General features: G+C 32.4%; 1 protein-coding gene across 6 annotated transcripts in view; it reads right to left on the reverse strand.

Annotated features, from left to right (window-relative positions):
* LOC132731588 (arf-GAP domain and FG repeat-containing protein 1-like) overlaps positions 1-19507 on the reverse strand; it is a 44471-nt gene that overhangs the window by 20426 nt on the left and 4538 nt on the right. For all 6 annotated transcript variants that reach the window (XM_060717799.1, XM_060717797.1, XM_060717796.1 and 3 more), the window contains exon 3: positions 18981-19238. In XM_060717799.1, the coding sequence (XP_060573782.1) occupies positions 18981-19238 (258 nt within the window). The remainder of the gene's footprint in view (positions 1-18980; positions 19239-19507) is intronic.

Consider the following 19507-nt stretch of genomic DNA (forward strand, 5'->3'; position numbering starts at 1 on the left):
ATGATTTAAACATTTTCAAAAATAATTTGTAACATCATTTACATAATATTAACTAATAAAACAAAAGTTTATATTACAGACAATAAAGTAAGGAGAAATGGATTTTCTCTCCAAATGTATTTTATTCCTTGTACTTTCAATAAGCAAATATGAGCCATGTCACGACAAAACCAACATAGTGCGTTTGCGACCAGCATGGATCCAGACCAGCTTGCGCATCCGCCCAGTATGATCAGGGTCCATGCTGTTTGCTTACAACTCTATAAAAAGTAGAGAACTTGATAGCGAACAGCATGGATGCTGATCAGACTGCGCAGATGCGCAGGCTGGTCTGGATCCATGCTGGTTGCAAACCCATTATGTTGGTTTTGTCGTGACTCGGCTCATATGTCTTGTCATTACAATATTACTTATTGACAGCTTCCATTTAAGAACGTAAAAGTTCTGTCAAATTTCCGTCAATTTGAAGTATTTTTTGTGAAACATAAAATCTTTTAATTATCGATATTGACAGGGGCTTTTTATTATTACGTCTGTTACCTGGCTTATAGTCTCCCTTTTAAAATCAGTGACTTGTTTTGATTTGCTTGACTGATTTTTTGTATTCATCCGCGGTTATTATAAATAAGTCGCTCAACTAGTTTTTGGTACAGTTTGTATGACACGTTTTTCATGGAATGTTAAATTTTGGCGGTCTTTACTGTGGCCATTTTGAAAAGAATATAATATTTTTGTGGTTACTTTGCTTCTCTAGGATACAGTTTTAAATGGACTAATTTACGTTCTTCAGAGGAGTTTCCCAGTGGGGAAAAACTTTTATTTTGAACTTTTATTTTGAATTTGTTTGTCTTTTGACTTTGAATACAGAGTTTTGTGTAACATAATTTTCTGTTTTGAATGAGGAGTTCTAGGGCTAGAAAAGCTATAGACTATAGAAAAATGGCTTCGGGTTTTAGTCCCGTCAGTGTTCCTACAACTAGTCACAGTTCGACAAGTTTGACGGAAGATTCGAGTTCTAAGGTGTCTACGAAAATTTCGGGCACTAAAGGTCCGGTAGTTACAGTTCCGGATAAAATTAGTACGACAAATGCCATTAAGTCGCATGGGAAACATATTCCTGGGAAAGAGGGCTCCGTGTCAGTTTCAGTTAAATCGAGTTTACCCGTCGGAGTCTCCGATAAATTAGACGAGCTTAAACATACGGTCTCACCGGCTAAGCTTCTCAGTGATACAGATAAAAGAAAACAACTGTTGGCTCGCCTTGCAGAATTGGACGAGAAACAGAAGGTATTGCAAGAACGGAAAGAGTTGGAGATACTTCGAAAACAGGTGGAGGAAAGAGAAGCCGTGGTGGATGAGCTGGAAAAGTCACTGTCGGGCCCGTCACTGTCAATGCCTAAGAGAGGGAAGGAAGGTTCGAAGAAACCTCGTGTAGCTGCTGGTTTTCAGGTGCCTTTGCCTTCTTCTACTCCAGCTGGAGATTCAGGTATGGATTTATTAACTATTAAACATTTGAGAGAAATGACTGGTTTGAGGAGAAGGACAAGGAAGGAAATGGCAAAACTTGGGGTTGTCAGCTCAGAGTCTTCAACTGATAATAGTGCTTCTACTACGGATAATGAGTCAACTAATGAGTCAACTGTTTCTGACTCTGATGATGGTGGTTCTGGGCTTCACAGTAGTAGTGTTAAGAAGCATAATAGACATAGTAATAAACATACAAAATCTGGTATAACTTCAAAATGTTCTGATTCTGTTAAAAATAGGCAAAAATATCCGCATTCTACCTTAAGGTTTGATTTTGTCAATAGAAATATTACTTTTGAGAAAATAGATTTTAATTTGTTTGTAGCAGGAGAATTAGAAATCATTTCTTCACCTAAGATTAGAGAAAAAGAAGCCAAAGCTAGATTGGATTTGTTAAAAAAGTTGATGTACCTAAATAGCTCATATGATTTTTCTGTTGTTAAGTCACTTTATGCTGCCATTTTGAGAGAGATTGAATTAGGTCACAGTAACTGGGGGGATGATTTCCATTATGTTGAGTCTGCAGTGCTGGCTAGACACAAAGTTAAGAATTTTAGAAATGTAGATTTTGTGCAATTACGTCCCAAACCATCGTTTGATCTTCCTCAGGAAAATTCAAGTACTGTTGGAGGTGAAGATTACAAAATTTGGTTTTGTAATAGATATCAAAGGAATAAATGTTCGCAAAAATCATCACATGTTATTGCTTTGAAAGGGGGAAAAACCCGGTTTGCAAAGCATATTTGTGCTACATGTTGGCAAACAGATAGAAAAGAGTTGCCACACCCAGAATGTTCCACTGCCTGCCCTCATGCCAGTGTATGACTTACTAATGGCTTGTGGGCTATGGCCTCAACTAATAATACATCAGATAATACTTCTTTAGATGGTTTGGCTGATATTTTCTTGCCTAGTTTTTGTAAATATCAACACATAGGTTCGTCTCCTAAGGTTATTGAAGACTCTAATTTTTGAAAATTCAGTTGTAAAGTGTGTTTGTAATCATAAAAAAAGTTGTAAGGTTTGTTTAAGCTTGAAAGAAACATTATCTCTTTCATCTCAGGAAAAAATTGAGATAAGTCGGGAGGTTAAATCTTCAGGCCTTTATAATTTTGAAGGCTGCAGGATTCCTGTTAATAATAGGATAGATACAGATTTTATTAAGCAAATGCTGCATGGTTACAATGATATGTTGGTGTGTGATTTATTAAAATATGGTTTTCCAATTGATGTAACATTAGAGGATAAAAAAATTCTATTTGATAAACCACCTTGTAAGAGGAATTTAGCTGGTGCAACCGCTTTCCCGGATCATATGTTGAAATATTTACAGAAAGAAGCTTCTTGTGATGCTATAATTGGTCCTTTTAGTTCTTGTCCTTTTCTAGATGGTATGGTCATTTCTCCTTTAAACACAGTCCCCAAGTCCAATCCTAATGAGAGACGTATTATTTTAGATTTGAGTTTTCCCAAGGATGGTACAGGAGTTAATGATTTTGTTTCGAAGGATGAATATCTTGGTTCTGATGTTGAACTGGTTTATCCTAAAATAGATGACTTTGTGTCTCTTATTAAAGCCAAAGGTCAAGGTTGTTTAATGTTTAAGTTAGATCTGCGTCGAGCGTATAGGCAAATAAGCATTTGTCCATCCAGTTATAATTTAGTGGGTTTCAAATGGAAAAAACATATTTTCTTTGACACTGTATTATCTATGGGGTTAAGATCTTCAGCACATATTTGTCAAAGAGTGACAAATGCTTTTGCTTTTATGATGTTCAAATTTGGTTTTTGTATATGTAATTATCTAGATGATTTTTGTGGTGTGGAAAAAAATGATGTGGCTCATTTTGCTTTTATGTTACTTAGAGAGATTTTTGTTAGGAGTGGCATTGAGGAAGCTCTTGATAAAGCTTGTCCTCCTTCTGACATTATGGTCTTTTTAGGTGTTTTATTTAATAGCAGTACTATGACCATGGAGGTTACTCAAGAAAGACTTGCAGAGATTAAGTCTTTGGTTTCTTCTTGGTTAGGGAAAGAGTCGGTTACTTTAAAAGAGATACAAAGTTTGTTGGGTAAACTTAACTTTGTGGGTGCTTGTGTTAGGTCAAGTAGAATATTTGTTAACAGGATTTTGAATTGGTTTAGAGAATGTCATGCTTGTTCTTCAAATAAATTTTTAGTGACTAATGACGTTAAAAAAGATTTGTTGTGGTGGCATAAATTTTTATCTATATTTCAGGGCAAATCTCTGATTGATTATGGAGAATGGTCGCTAGTAGATTCGGTTTTTAGTTGTGATAGTTGTTTAACAGGATGTGGTGGAATTTGTGGTAATAGTTTTTTCCACAGTGTTTTTCCTGGTTTTATTTTAAATCAGAATTTGAGCATTACATGTTTGGAGATGTTAACTGTCATTGTTTCTCTTAAATTATGGTGTGCTGTTTTGAGAAAGAAAAAAGTGGTTATTTATTGTGATAATCAAGCAGTTTGTATTGTTATCAATACGGGCAAAACTCGGAGTTTATTTTTACAAAAGTGCTTACGGGAGCTATGTTTTATTACCTCAGTTAATGAGATTCAAATCAAAGCAATTCATCTCAGTTCAGATGAGAATCGTATTGCAGATTGTTTGTCCAGATGGGATTCAGATCCTATGTATATTAATGCATTTTATGAACAAGTTTCTCATGTTTCTTTGTTGGAGAATGTTGCTGTTCCTGAAGATATTTTTAGATTTCTTCATGATTGGTAATTGTAATTTGTTTCAGAGAAACAGTTTGTGATTCTTAAACAGGACCTCAGGAAGTCACATAAATCAGCTTTTGCTGATGGTACCAACAAGAATTTGCATATACAGTGGGAAAGTTTCATCTTATTTTGTTTATATTTTGGACTTTGTTATTTACCTGCTTCTACATCAACTTTACAATTATATGCTCAATTTCTTAGTAGATCTTTTAAATCAGTGCAAAGTATTAAGAATTACATTAGTGGAGTGAAGACATTGCATATGTGTTTAGGTTATAACATTGATCTTATTAATACTTATTTACTTAATTTATCCCTTAGAGGTATTGCTAGGTTAAATCCTTGGGCTGTTCAACGTGCAGAGCCTATTACTTTAGATATTTTATTGGGGATTTTTGAAAAGTTGGATTTTTCTGTTAAAGACAATGTTGTTTATTGGTGTTTATTTCTTTTTGCTTTTTTTCTTTGTGCAAGAAAATCGAATTTGGTTCCCACTTCTTTGGATGATATTGATAAAGGAAAATTTTTGAACTCTAATTGTATTCGCCATTGTGGTAATTATGTTTTAATACATTTTAATTGGTCAAAAACTATACAATTTGGAGAAAGAGAGGTTATATGTCCCTTAGTTAGATTAAAAGATAGGAGGTTATGTCCTGTTACAGCTTATGATATGCTTTTATCTTTGAAAATTCGTCAACATCGTCATGTGTTATTTACTTTACCAAATGGTTCAGTGGTTACATATTATTTGTTTCAGAAAAAGTTAAGGGAATGTATTCAAATGATAGGTTTAGATTGTGAGAAATTTTCCAGTCATTCTTTTAGACGGGGTTTTGCAACTCTTGCACATAGGTCAAATATCCCCCATGAGCTTATTCAATTACTAGGTGATTGGAAATCGGACGCTTATAAGGTTTATTTAGATCTTAATTGGAATGATAAAATTGATATTTTATCTAGGATGTTTGTATTAGAAACAGAATGATTTGGTTATCTGTTTTTCTTGTCATTCCAGGCCTGATGGTTCATATTATTTCTGATTCCATTGCCAAGGACGTTAGCGGCATTTGGCATACCAAGGTGATTGCCTTCCCAGGGATTAACATAGCCCGTCTCTCAGCTAGGATACAGAATGCTCATTTTTTTGGTGTCAAAACCTTTCACAATTATTCATGTTGGCACTAATGACATTAATTCTAGGGAGAATTATTCAGTTGATGAGATTATTAGTTTTTTCAATAATCTGATTACTTTGATTAGGAGTATTAATTCTCATACTCATATTGTCTTCTCTTCTATTTTGCCTCGTCCGTGTGATTATATGGATACAAGTGCGAAGGTTAAACAAGTCAATAAGTTGTTGGAAGGTCTATGTAAAGAAAGGAATTGTCAATTTATTCATTCATTTAGGCCTTTTTTCAAGTTTGGTAAACCAATTCGTTCACTATTTGCTGTTAAAGACAAAGGTCTTCATTTGAATTTAGAAGGCACGCGTTTATTACGCCGTTTTTTCATTAATACGGTGTCGCATTTGGTTAAAGGTAAAGTGGTTCTGTAAGATGTTGTTTGCTCAGCATGTAGCACTGTATGTTATATATGTATATATTCATGTTTATATGTTAAGTTTATGTCTGTATATAAGTTTGTTATTTCAATGAATGTAGCTCTGTCAAAATTGTTCATGGTGCTTTATTTTGATTCAGATACATAGTCTTTAAAGGGAGTTGTTCTTATTCCTTTAGACTTCTTGTACGTGGTTCGACAGTATCTTTATGTCTTACACGTTTTTGTTACCTTTTGAAGGAGGTTTTTGTCACTTCTTCGAGGTTAGAAGACTTGTGGTAATGGTTTTCTGGACGTTACCCTAGTCTTGTTGAGATTGATATAGTTTTGATTTTGCTGCATTCTTTTATGATTATTAGATTTGTTAAATTTGTAACATTGATTGATATGTATTTTGTCAGTGATTTGTTTTTTGTTTTTTTTTTTTGCTTTATGTTTTATGTTTTGGCGGGTTTTGGCGGAATCTGATTAATGTAAGCCCTTTTGTTATATTGACTTTGGACATTTATAATTTATCATGGATTATGTTCTATAATGTTAGTTCTTACATTAATCCATTATTAAGTAATATTGAGTTTTATGTACTTAAGTGTCATACATAAATCAATAAATATATTTCGGTACTTTATTTCCTGGAGTTTGCTTCTGATTTTGAGATAATTTGAAGTATTTTTTGTGAAACATAAAATCTTTTAATTATCGATATTGACAGGGGCTTTTTATTATTACGTCTGTTACCTGGCTTATAGTCTCCCTTTTAAAATCAGTGACTTGTTTTTGATTTGCTTGACTGATTTTTTGTATTCATCCGCGGTTATTATAAATAAGTCGCTCAACTAGTTTTTTGGTACAGTTTGTATGACACGTTTTTCATGGAATGTTAAATTTTGCCACTCCGCCCGCCCTATTATTTTGTGTTTTTTTGATTAGGTACATTATATATACCTGTTGGTTAGTTTTTTGTTGTTTGTGTATTATGTCAACCAAGGGCAATTTTGTTTGTGTGCTGTTGAAAATATAGCAGAATCTGATTAATGTAAGGGCGGAATCTGATTAATGTAAGCCCTTTTGTTTATATTGACTTTGGACATTTATAATTTATCATGGATTATGTTCTATAATGTTAGTTCTTACATTAATCCATTATTAAGTAATATTGAGTTTTATGTACTTAAGTGTCATACATAAATCAATAAATATATTTCGGTACTTTATTTCCTGGAGTTTGCTTCTGATTTTGAGATAATTTTATGAAATGTGATTTTTTGGGGTTAAATTAGCTCACCTGAAAAGTACATGCATTTATTTGAATAAAGTACATCAATAAAATCAATAAAAATCAATTTCCTGATCTAATTTTATATTGAAATGAACAAAATAACTAAAAATTAAATTGGAAATCATCATCTTTTTGACGGACGGAACTCCCAGCTTCTTCACCAGGTCGGATATATACTCGCATTTTCGAATAATATTGGAAGTTTTATTTCAACAAAGACAATTTATTGTTGGGGTATGTATTGCCTTGCATTCTATTTGATTAGTTTATGTGTTTTTCAATTATTTTGCAAAATAAAGGAATTAGAATAATGTAGATGATGAACAATGAACGTCTGTCAAAAAAGCAACGTTCGCAAAAAACTGTCCATCGACTCGGTTATTGTGTGATTATGTATTGGGTGGGGATTCAAAGTTAGTGTTAAACTTGGTACTTTCTGGTTTTAACAGGTGGTTTCTTAAGTTTTGAAGCCATAACCAGAAATTTTTATTGAAAAAAGGTTGCGATCATAATTTCTGTCAATTTTAGTGAATGACGTTCGCACATTTTGTTCCTCAGTTTTTATAGCTGTTACTTCCCTTTTTGCATAGTGACAAGAAACTAACGATTAATCCGTAAGTATCCGAATGCAAAAACATGGCCAAAAATTTGAGACGCTCGATTACACATGATCGAAATTATTTTGAGTAAGTTTGTGTCTGTCAAAAGTGTTTTAAATGTTGACGATACAACAATAAGTACATATAGATATTTGTATATATATTTTAAAGAAGAGAAAACATATTAAAGTCGAGAGTTGTATGAAGGAAATAGACGAATACACGGACGTCTACTGCTTCCAATGACTGTTAACGCTTAAAGCTGTTGCGAATGTCATTTTTTGACGGACATTCTTGTTGTAGAGCTGTCATTGATTCAGTGCAAAGCATATCAACGATATATCGATATCAAGTAACTAAAATCAACGATACACCGATATATCGATAATATCCTATACTCACTTGTCTGTCATTCATTTTCAATACCTGTTTCAATGATTTCAGTCAAAAACATGTTCTGTACAGTGTCTTGTCCACTGCATGATTTTTTCTAGACAATATTTTTTTTGTCACCATTGCTATGAAATAATTCCACTATATAACAAAAGCATCACATTTGATATAAATAATTGTTTCTGCAGCATATTTTGGGTGAATTGTATAATTTCTAGGCATTTAATTAATAAGTCAAAAGTATTGATTTTTTAAAATGTGTATCGATTATTGATCGACAAAAAAATATCAAACGATACATCGATATTGTCGATATCGATGACAGCTCTATCTTGTTGCATACGTCATTTAATCGACATACACAATTGTTGCTATCGTCATTCTTTGACGGCTGTTAATGATGCGATCATCAATATTTTGACAAAACCGTCAATGTTTTGACATAATAAATCTACATGTAAACATTGTAGTGTCAGTAATACCAGGTAGTGAGAGATGGATTGAGTTGAATTAAGGCAGTCAAATCGGCCCCAAGTCAGATCGGCCCCAAGTCAGATCGGCCCCAAAATAGTCAGATCAGCCCCATTTTTTTTTTCTTTGTTCATTTTCTTATTTAAATGTTGTTAAAAAAAATGTGTGGATTGGAATATCAAATGACTAACAATGGATTACATTGAAAACCAGAACAAAACATAATAATCAATATAATTTATTGTTCTGAGTATAACATTTAATCTTCACTGTACTAAACTATTTATTGTCTATAAACATATGAACAGTAAATGTAAATGTCACTTTTCATGTTATTGTCACTTCTCAAGCAAAGGTTAACTATGAATTAACTTGCCTTATTAGCTCCACTATTCGATAAGAATAAGTAGAGCTATTGTAGTACCCCCGAGCGTCGGCATAAAAACCACTTATGTTAAAGTTTTTTGTAATAGTTCAAATATTTTTCAAAAAGTCCATTGACATATGGCTTTTGAAACTTTGCACACTTGTTCACCACATCATGACCCCAACCTGTAGACAGGAAGGAGGTAAAAACTCGTTCGACCATCATGACCCGCAACCTGTAGACAGGAGGAGGTAACTCTATCAAGCATTTTGACAGAATTATGCCCCTTTTTGGACCTTAGAATTTAACGTTAAAAGTTTTTGTAATAGTTTCAAATATTTTCAAAGTCCAATTGACATATATGTGCTTTGAAACTTTGCACACATTTTCACCATCAATGACCCCAACCTGTAGACAGGAGGAGGTTAACTCCTTAATCAAGCATTTTTTTTTACTATCAAGCACCTAAAGAATAGTCAAGTGTTGCTGTCCTACCGACAGCTCTTGTTAGAAATTAATGTTTTCTGTTTTTTCTCATTTATATGTCTTGAAAAAGTTTAATGTTTCTAAAGTTTGCAGAAAAGTAGACTTGTTGGGGATGATTTGGCGGAACAGTTTGATTGAAGATTTTGGGTATAACCTGTTTTCAAGCAAAAGGTTAAATTATGAATAACTTGGGCCCCCTCAATTACAAATTAATGCTATTTTTTCTCTTTTTAAAAGTTTTTAAAATTTAATTTTCTAAAAAAATTTTTGGAAAAAAAGGATACCCCAAAAATTTCCCCAAAAAATGATAAAAATTTTTAAGGAATCCCAAAAGATTTCCCTTTAAAAAGAAAAAACTTGTTTTTTTGAAAGTGACTCGAAGCAAATTTGAAGACGGGGCGAGAGGCGAATTTTGATTAAGACATTGGTAAAAACCTCCCTTCCAAGAAAGGAAAACCTATGAATAGTAAAATGAAAAAAATTCTTTTTTGTAATACCCACCCCCTTTATAAAAAATGCCGGGAGAGGGGGTGGAAAATTTGAAAACTTTTTTTTTTCATTTTGAGGGGTTTTTGGCTTTGATTTCGGTCAGGCCCATTTCTTTTTCTGAACAATTGAAAAAAGTCCTTGTGTTTTAAAAGTCTTTCGCTCCAAAACCCCTTTTGGTTTTCAAGTGAGGCAGAAAAAGAGGTAATGTGTCTAAAATGATATGGAGAGTGTGTGCACAAGTTAATTTTTTGAATCAGTTTTTAAAAGGCATGGTTATCAGTTTTTAAAGGTCTACCCTTTCAACAACTTTTCATGCAGGTACCTTGTAGGAAACTAACCTTCTCATCAGAAATGGATCAGAAAGTTTTAATGCTGTTGTAAGTAGTAATGTTTTAACAGTTTGGTTAAATTCAGTACACAAAAAAAGTCAATGCAAACTAGCAAATTCGTCAGTTGTCAGTCAAAAGGTGCAATCAGTATTTTTTTTCAATTTTTCGGGAAATGGACAAAGATTTATCAGCGTTTATAAGAAGCTTAAGCAATTAGTACTGGCTTTGTTCTTCAATGCATTACTTTTGTTTGGCCTGTATTGTGCTGTTCCATTTTTGTTACTTTGGAAGTTATGTTTTTTTAAAAAAATTGTTACTTGTGTGTTAAAAAGTTGTTTTTTTGTCTTCATCACATTTAATATATGTTAAAACCCAATATAAGGCACTCTTGCTGACAAGATTTGTAGTCAGATATCAATCTCCGGAGTTCATGAGTTTAAGCCTTAACCATACAACATGAGTTGAATTCCCAGCCATATAACAGTATTTCAAGCCCCAGCCATATAGCATTTTTTTAATAAAGATTAATTATTAAATAATTTTTATAATACTGCATGTTTGTAACGTCGCTTTTCATTGGATAATCTTGACGTTTATATAGTGTTTTATACACGTGACACAGCTATTGTTGATTAATAAAGAAATCTTGCTTTATTCCTCTAAAAATGATCCTTGCTAGCGATTTGGGTTTATATTTTTTACAAACAGCCATTTATATAGGGCCATATAACCTGTCAAAAATCTTTATAACTAATAATATAGCCTTACTATTCAGGTAGAGCAGTTGTCTGTTCATGTGCAAATATTATTTGTTTATACATGTAGTGTATATGCATTTTTAAGTCTTTTCTTCCAGTTAATATTGTGATGATATGAAGCAACATTTGAATGTCAATCAGAGCTTGACTTCATTACCAGTTGTGAATACTTGGTAAATACATTTGATTGTTTCATTGAGTCCAGTTTGAACCTCTTTGATAAGATACTGGTAATTGTTAAAATGTTATTGGGTTGCAAAACAAGTCATTGGATTGTAAACATCATTTTGCAGGGTTGTTCAAAACCCATGAGTTTCACAGAAGAGGAGAAAAGTCTATGGATTTGTGGGTCCGCAGTTTTCCTATAAGAAAAAAGGGGAAAAGGGGCGACGACAAATTAAGGAACATTGGAAAGGAGAAATCTTTCTTTGTTTGTTGTTAAAACATTGTGAAACCTTTTCTGTCTATGCCATGGATTCTAAAATTATACTACAAATTTTGAGTGTTTTTGTGTAACAGTTTACAACTTAATAGCCCATCAAAAGGCGACATGGTGAACTGGTGCTTATACATTCTAATTTGGTGCAGATCGTTTTCATACCTTTCCCTTACAAAAACCCGTTTAAAAGAATATATTATATTTGGCGATTAAAAAGAACCCTTTATTGCTATGTCGAATTTTTTTTAATTTATATATTGTAAATCGAGATATATGTTTACTTTTGAAATAAATTCATAATTGGATTGCCTTTTGTTCAGTAAACCCGACCGCTGTCTTATTAACGGGAGGTAACTCACGTGACTTGACTGACAGTAATATGAATCATCGTAGCCATTTATCCCCAAAAGACACATATTGATATTGAAACTTAACTTGTATCAAATATTTTTTTATTTATAATTTTATATAAAGTTTAAAATATTCTTAAGATAAGTTTTTAACTATAACGAGGTAAATATCACACGGAGTCTAATGTCTACGGAATAAATATATTCTGACAGAATTTAGACACTTCATATGCTTTCATAACGCGCCGAATAATGGTGCCAATTTATTCTTATTCACAAAATTTAAGACAATTATTGATTAATCGGAAAGATTTTAACACAGAAAACAATAAATAAGATAATTAAAATCGGAAAAATTTACATTATAAACTGTTCAACAGGTAATTTGCAAACTGTGAAACGGGTGCCCTTTTGATCAACTATACCCCAAAGTTTTCAAAGTTAATTGGCGATAATTGTTGACACGCGTCATACAAACATTTGAACACCTGGTGAAAGAAAGGGCAAAGGTTAATTTACGATCTGAATTGAAATTTGAAAGTAATGACAAAAAATGAAACATTTCTCCTTTTTTTTTGGAATATTCGTATTCGTTTTTCAATGTTCGAATATTCGAATATTTGAATATAATTCCCGGCCCTAAAATATAGCATATCTTTTGAAAAGTTTCAATAGCCATTGACAGATTATTTTGTAAAATACGTTCTTTAGTGCCTAGAAAAGTTGATGGCCAGTGTTTTGACAGTTAATTTCGGATAATGTCCAAGTAAATTTACATAATTTACTTGTTTGCTCTTTGAAAACTTTTACTTGTTGTCAGTTGTTTTCTTGTATCCATTGCGAAAAAGTATTTTAGAAATTGTGAAAGAACATTTGTTCCGTCCAAAAATGATGGTAGCAACAATTTGTTCCGTCCAAAAATGATTCTAGCAACAATTTGTTCCGTCAAAAAATGACGTTTAGCAACATCATCAAAAATGAATAAATCTGTATCTGGCCTGTTCTCTGCAGAGATAGTACTTCCTTTACATACAGTTTTCAATCTTTTATTACTTAGAATAAAATGTTGCTAATTATAATAAAGAGAATGCTTAATTTTTCCAATTTCTGAATGTTGTGAACGTAAAAATATCCGTCAAATATTCTGTCAAATAATGACGTTAGCAACATGAAATTTAAAACATGATTAAAACTCAAAATACATCTGCTATAATTTTTATTTTCATGTTTTTGACCTAATATAATAGCAATCTTATCATATATATTAAAAAAACTGCAATTATTTTATATGTACAAAAAAATATCCTTGGGAGCTATTTTGACGGAAATCTTATGTTCTTAAATGGAAGCTGTCTATTGTCAGATTATCTTCAGATGAAATTAAATCTTATAAACTGCTGAACTTCACTTGCGATCATTTTGTACATTTCTTACCAATACTTGTGTTAAAGCAATGGACACAATGTGACTGCAGAATAACAAGTTTTAGAGTTTGTTGTCATGTCAACAGAAATTAATATTCTAAAATGTTGGACAACAACAACAACTTACCTGTTTACCATAAACAGTTGTAGATCTTTTGTTCAAATACTGCATTAATTCCACAGACATTTTCAATAAATTTTAACAGTCTTATGTCCAGATAAAAAGACAAACTCTTTTTGTTTTCACAGTTTAAAAATAGTTACTTAAAGATTGAAAAGCTTATATAAAAAAAACACTTCACCATCATCTGACGTCCCATGTAACTAGGCAACTCAATGTTAAACTTTTATATAACTATTTAATTCAAAACAAACACAATTAAGATGAAAGATCATTAAATGTTCCTCAGGATTAAAAATTAGCAAGAAAATGCCAAAATTCTCTTAAATTTCTTTCTTAAACTTTAATTCTCCTTTCAAGATGACAACAATATCAGTGCACTTTAATTACGGTGCATAAATTAGTCCCAGCCACGTCCTGTTGCAAGTGTACTCTGATATCTACACTGTAAAGTACCCACTTATATTGAACAAGTTAATTATCAATGAATTACCGAGCTGATAACCTATTTTACATTGTATCAATCACTAACTGTTACATTGGTGAAACAATGACACGCCATGTTCATACCAATCATACATATATGACCATGTATAGTATGTATACTCACTCACAGAATACAATAAACTCATTGCTAAATAGAACTAACGTCATCAGTCAAAGAGTGGGCAGAACAATTACGCAATCAATTAAATAGTATGTCTAATTAAGGGTTAATTAAAATGGGCAAAAATGCTGATATGACATCATTGTAAGATGTGAGTCGTAAATGGTTGATACAAATGGGTAAACATCATGTGACACTATATCGTTGATGATCACTGCAACATCTTGTCACATAATAATATGTCATCTTTTTGTCATTAATCTTATCACTTAACTGTTATTAATCAATCAGTTTAAAATGTCTGGCATTATTTTCATAACATATCTACATATCTATGAGTAAGAATATAAATTAAACTGTGCTCTATCATGAGTGGGTTGGGAAAGGTGGAGAGGGGGGGGGGGCTTCTCAGAATGAAACTAGAGATATTTTTACTATATTTTCTTAACTTCATTTTCTCAGCATTAATAATGGTTCATAGTTTTAACATCTCACTATGAAAGTAAAATTTTATACATTTTTTACTGTTGCTAATTCTTAAATCCTGCAGTGAAGTACATAAATTTGTTATATGTAAATTAAAGCTATCTGGTTTATTTAACAAACATAAAACAATTATTTTTATTAATATTTGTCTTTATAACAGTATATTTTAATATTTTTAGGGACGGTTTTTTGTGTTGGTTTTTTTAAATATGCAGGGTTGAATTGGTGGAGGGCGGGATTCAGGAAGGTTTTATGCAAAGGCCTGTACTTGTTGTCAATAATAGAAGCTTCATTTGGGTGTTAGGGGTAGGTAGATACGAACATGTCCATATATAATATTTTTCTGTGGACTCAAAGCTACTGCATTATTAATTGAGGTTATACTTTCAGGAAATTTTCAGGAATTATATAATAACTTTCAAGGAAAATATTGTTTTGGCAAAAGTTTATTTCATAAAGGATAAAAATTGCTTTTAAGCTCAGGGTATAAGTAAAAAGGATGTAATTTATAAATTTTACTATAAATATACTATGGGAATGGTGTAAAATAGTTTTTGTACCTATTGCATGGAAATGGAGTGCATTTTTTTTTCCAGCGGTGCAATGTATTTGAACATCTTGGTAGTTTTATTAAGTTTATATTTGGGATAATGCCTTTTATTGGATCACATGGAGGACGGGTTATTATACCATCTCTTGAATTATCTGAGTGTCTATGACAGACAGTGGCGTTGCTGTGTTTGTAGATGTCTGTGTGTAAGTTAATTGCTCCTCAAATAGATTAGAGTTTGTCACATTGGCCTCGGACACACTTGTAGCTGGTAGCTCATCGTCATCAAATGGGTTAACAGTGACATTAATGACATCTTCCTACAACATTGGTTTTCATTTTCTGTTTAGATCATGATAATTTGTTTTTTTTTTCAAGGTAATTTTTTTTTTTTGACTAGTGGTGATCCCTGACAGAGGCAATGAAAATAACAATATAATACGAAAATTGCAGACTTGGATTAACCCATTACTTCATGAGCATTTTGTGAAAAATGGCTGTTTTCATTGAAAAGTCTCCCGTTACAAGTTCAAATTGCTATAATACTATAAAAACTGCTTCAACACTAATCAAACTTGGCACAAATGTTGACTGGACCATTGCCCTTGCAACAACATGCTCAGGCTTAAATTTTCTGTTACCATGGCAACGAGGGGACATCTCAAAATTGCCAAAAATCACTATTTTGCGTTGATTTTTTCCATCATATTTGATTTCAAAGTGCTGCAACTTCTCAATGGATTGAGGTTGAGTCAAATGCTTTTCAGTGTTGGTTACACGTTACGTTATGATCAATCTGGGGTCATTTATAGCCTCTCACAAGTCCAAAATTTTCTTGGCGATGAGGGTGACTCCGCCCCCCTTCAAACCCCCCAAACAGAAAGGGGGCACATCCCCCTTCTGGCAACCCCCTGATGTATCTTCTGGTTGGGGGGCCGCGCCGAAAAAGTGGTCATTTTTTTAAACAACATTTCTCAAACAAAAACAAGTGTTAAGGGCCTAAATAATGCATTTTTTTCACCATTTGAGACAACAAAAAGGGGGGGGTGAAAAAGGCGTTAAAAGGCGTGTATATGAAGTAATGGGTTAAGACATCTTATGCAGCCTTTTATAAGATTTTTGACAGATTATATGGCTAATGATAAACAGTAAAACTTTTATAACCAAAACTGCAAGCTTGTTTACTGTTAATATATGGCTATGCTTTCAGTAATTCCAGTTTTTGAAGAAGAAAGACCTTAGATGCACTCAGTGCATTTCTTCTCCAAGTAGACTATGGCAGGTAACTAAATACATGTACAATGATTGTACTTTCCCCACATGAAACTCAAAGGTGCCTGTCTGTATTTGAATCTAGAGCTACAGGCCTGGAGCTATTGCAAACAAGTAATATTTAGTCAGCAACTTAAAGCCTTTCCAAAGTAGGGTCCCTTGTGTCAAAAAGGCAGTTTCCTCCCTTTTTTATACTTAACACATGATTATTTTTCAATATAAATGATGAGAATACTATGATCAGGTAAATAATAAATATCACATCATACACAACTGATACATTCAAACCAACATAATATAGAACCTAATGTAATCATGTGATCAAACATACTATCATTATTAAATGGTAAACAAATAGTTTTAAACAAGGTGAGTGTTTATAGGTACATTAGTACAATACGGTCACTATCAGTCACAGGTACGTAGCCAACTGGCACAGGTCAAACTAAATCAATGTACATGAACACAATAACATAAATAAACAACATAAATCTAGGAGTAGTAATTTCATTGCACCTGTAATTTCTATACCACCTCAAACTTCATTATTATACTATAGTGATATTTACCTTTAACATTATTAAGAATGGTTCACATTTTCAAAGTCAACTTAACTTGGGACATTTAAAATATCCCTTAGTCTTTGCCCTACTTTAAGATGGCTTAAAAGTTGAAGATTTCTGACTTTTTTGCATAAACCATCCGCAATGATACATAATAATTATTTAAACACATATCTAAACCATTCATTATTTAAACCATTCATTAAAATGCTGCATCTATCTGGATAAACATTATGCTTGCCTAGATCATTGACTAATTAATAGATCTATAGATGTGAATAAGAAAAAAATTAAATGTCCTAAACAGCTTGAGTTGTACCTCCTTTTGAGCTGTTTAAATCATTTAATTTTACCAATTTGTTTCTTGTATACACAAGTTTTAACTAAGGAGCTGTGCATGCATAACTTTGTGGTCAACTTCAAATTAAGTGTCAGTTGAGTGTTAAGTGTTTTAACAAAAATCAATAAAAACTACCAAATTAGAACAAGTGTCGTTTTAACACTTGTATGTGAAAATAACCACTTTTGACAGAAATTTTTTGTTAAAGAGGGACTTAACTCCAAGTATATAGCTTTCAGAATTATGTCCCTTGTCTAACATCTGCACCTTGTCAGAAAAAGCAAGTATTCCAAGTTTCATGTTGGTAACTTAAAATGTTTGAATAATTATGAACATTTAAGTTTAAGCATGATTAGGACGCTGCCGTAGCATTAATAATAGCCAGACTTTTTCTTCAAAACAGAGGAGTTTAAAATTGGGAATTTGTTACGTAAGACCTTAAGAATAGGGACTGTAAGTACTCAGTTAGTCAGTACATTTGTGAAGAGAATGGGGTTACACAATATATGTGATGATAATGACTTGAATTATTACAGGGCAGTATCACTAACAATACCTCAAATATGGCAAACATTTCAGATATTTTATTGATTATGTCTACATTTTATCATAACCTATCAAAGTTATCCCGTTAAAATTTCGAGTACATTTTGTTTATCAGAAAGTGAAATATTAATGTGATAAATTGAGGTCATCACAAAACAAGGGATGGGGGTTAAAGGTTATCAATTACAATAATAAATGTCATTCACTCTATCTGTACCTACAATGTAGATTGGTATTTTTATCATTTTAAATATTCAAAGTAGTGATTTATAAATGAACTCTGGGAACAGGGTACAGTATATACTGTCAACCATATTAGACTATTCTTTATATAATTTTAACACCCAATATAAGTACATGTTGTAAAACAAATTTTAACTTGTCAAATGCTAATAACCATGATTTAATAAAACAATAGTTATTGGTAGGACAGCATGCACCACTATTCTTAGTGCTTGATAGTAAAACAAGAGCCTGGACAATCATGTAATATTTTCTAAGTTCAAAAAGGGCCATAATTCTGTCAAAATCCATGTTTAAGTTACCAACCTTTGACAGTGACCCCCTATATTTTTGTTATGCTCTCAAATATGTGTGTGAAGTTTTTTTAACCAATTCCATTCTGTAGTTTTATCATACCAAACTGCATGTTAAAAATTAACCAAAGTATGATGCTGATGTCTGTGTGAATATAATAGCTCTCCTTTTTCTTTTAAACAAATAGTGAATTTTTTATTTTATTTTCTTATTCTACTTTGTTAATTCTGTTTAGTTAAAAGTTATAGCAATAATTCAGGTAAATACTTCTGGACATCTGAAATTACTATGTAGACATAATTCTTTATCACTTTAGCGTTTTGGTAATCTCACTGGTTCCAGCTTTTATAATTATCATTTTAGCGTGCCAAATAGTTCTTAAACATCAGTCAATTGTAACATCAACCCCGACCCTTATGAGAAAGGATATAAGAAAAGTTTTCAGCTTCCCCCTTGTCCTTCGCTGCCCAGTCAATCATATGGTAGACTTACTAATTTGTTTTGACACCAAAATAGAATGATATGTCAAATTCAGCAGGGGCAGTTGTGAGAGATCCCACTAAATGACTAACCCGGCATGCTGCAATGCAGATTCCTTACCCCCACCACCACAAGGGTTTGATAATCTTATAGTCATATCCCTATTCCCTAGGGAGTGTGGGATGTGGGTGGGGTTATAACTGACTGATGAATAATTCACGACGTGACGTTTAAAAGTTATTGAAATGAATACCTGAGTATTTCCTACATGTAGTTTTGGAGCATTCTCTCCTAGTAATGACTTTAGTGGTTTTGTTCCCGGCGTTTTTGTTGTTATCGCAGACTCGTTCATTCGTTTAGCTTCATCTTTCATACTGTCAGAGGGCGCCACATAATAACGTTTTCTTTCATATTTTTGTGCCATGAAGTCTTTTACTTTAGCTTCATCTCTACCCTCTGTCTGACCACTTAATCTGTTGTCATAGAGACCTAGCCATACCTTCCTACAATACTAAATAGGGAGAAAAAACAATAACATATTCATTCTATGATAACTTCTAATTCCTAACATACAATGTACAATTAAAATAAACAGTATAGATTATCAAATCATTATCCAACTTACTTTAAACACTTTGTATATCAGAAGTAACAAATCTTGAAAAAATTGATAAGTTTTATTTCTTCAAAATATTTCTTTACAATAAGAACTGTTTTGAAATAATTATCTGTCATTAAATGATTTAAGTTGGTGACAATGATTGAAATAAGCATGAACCC

This window comes from Ruditapes philippinarum, unplaced genomic scaffold (genome assembly GCF_026571515.1).
Source record: "Ruditapes philippinarum isolate M1 unplaced genomic scaffold, ASM2657151v2 ctg3083_1_1_1_1, whole genome shotgun sequence".
NCBI lineage: Eukaryota > Metazoa > Mollusca > Bivalvia > Venerida > Veneridae > Ruditapes > Ruditapes philippinarum.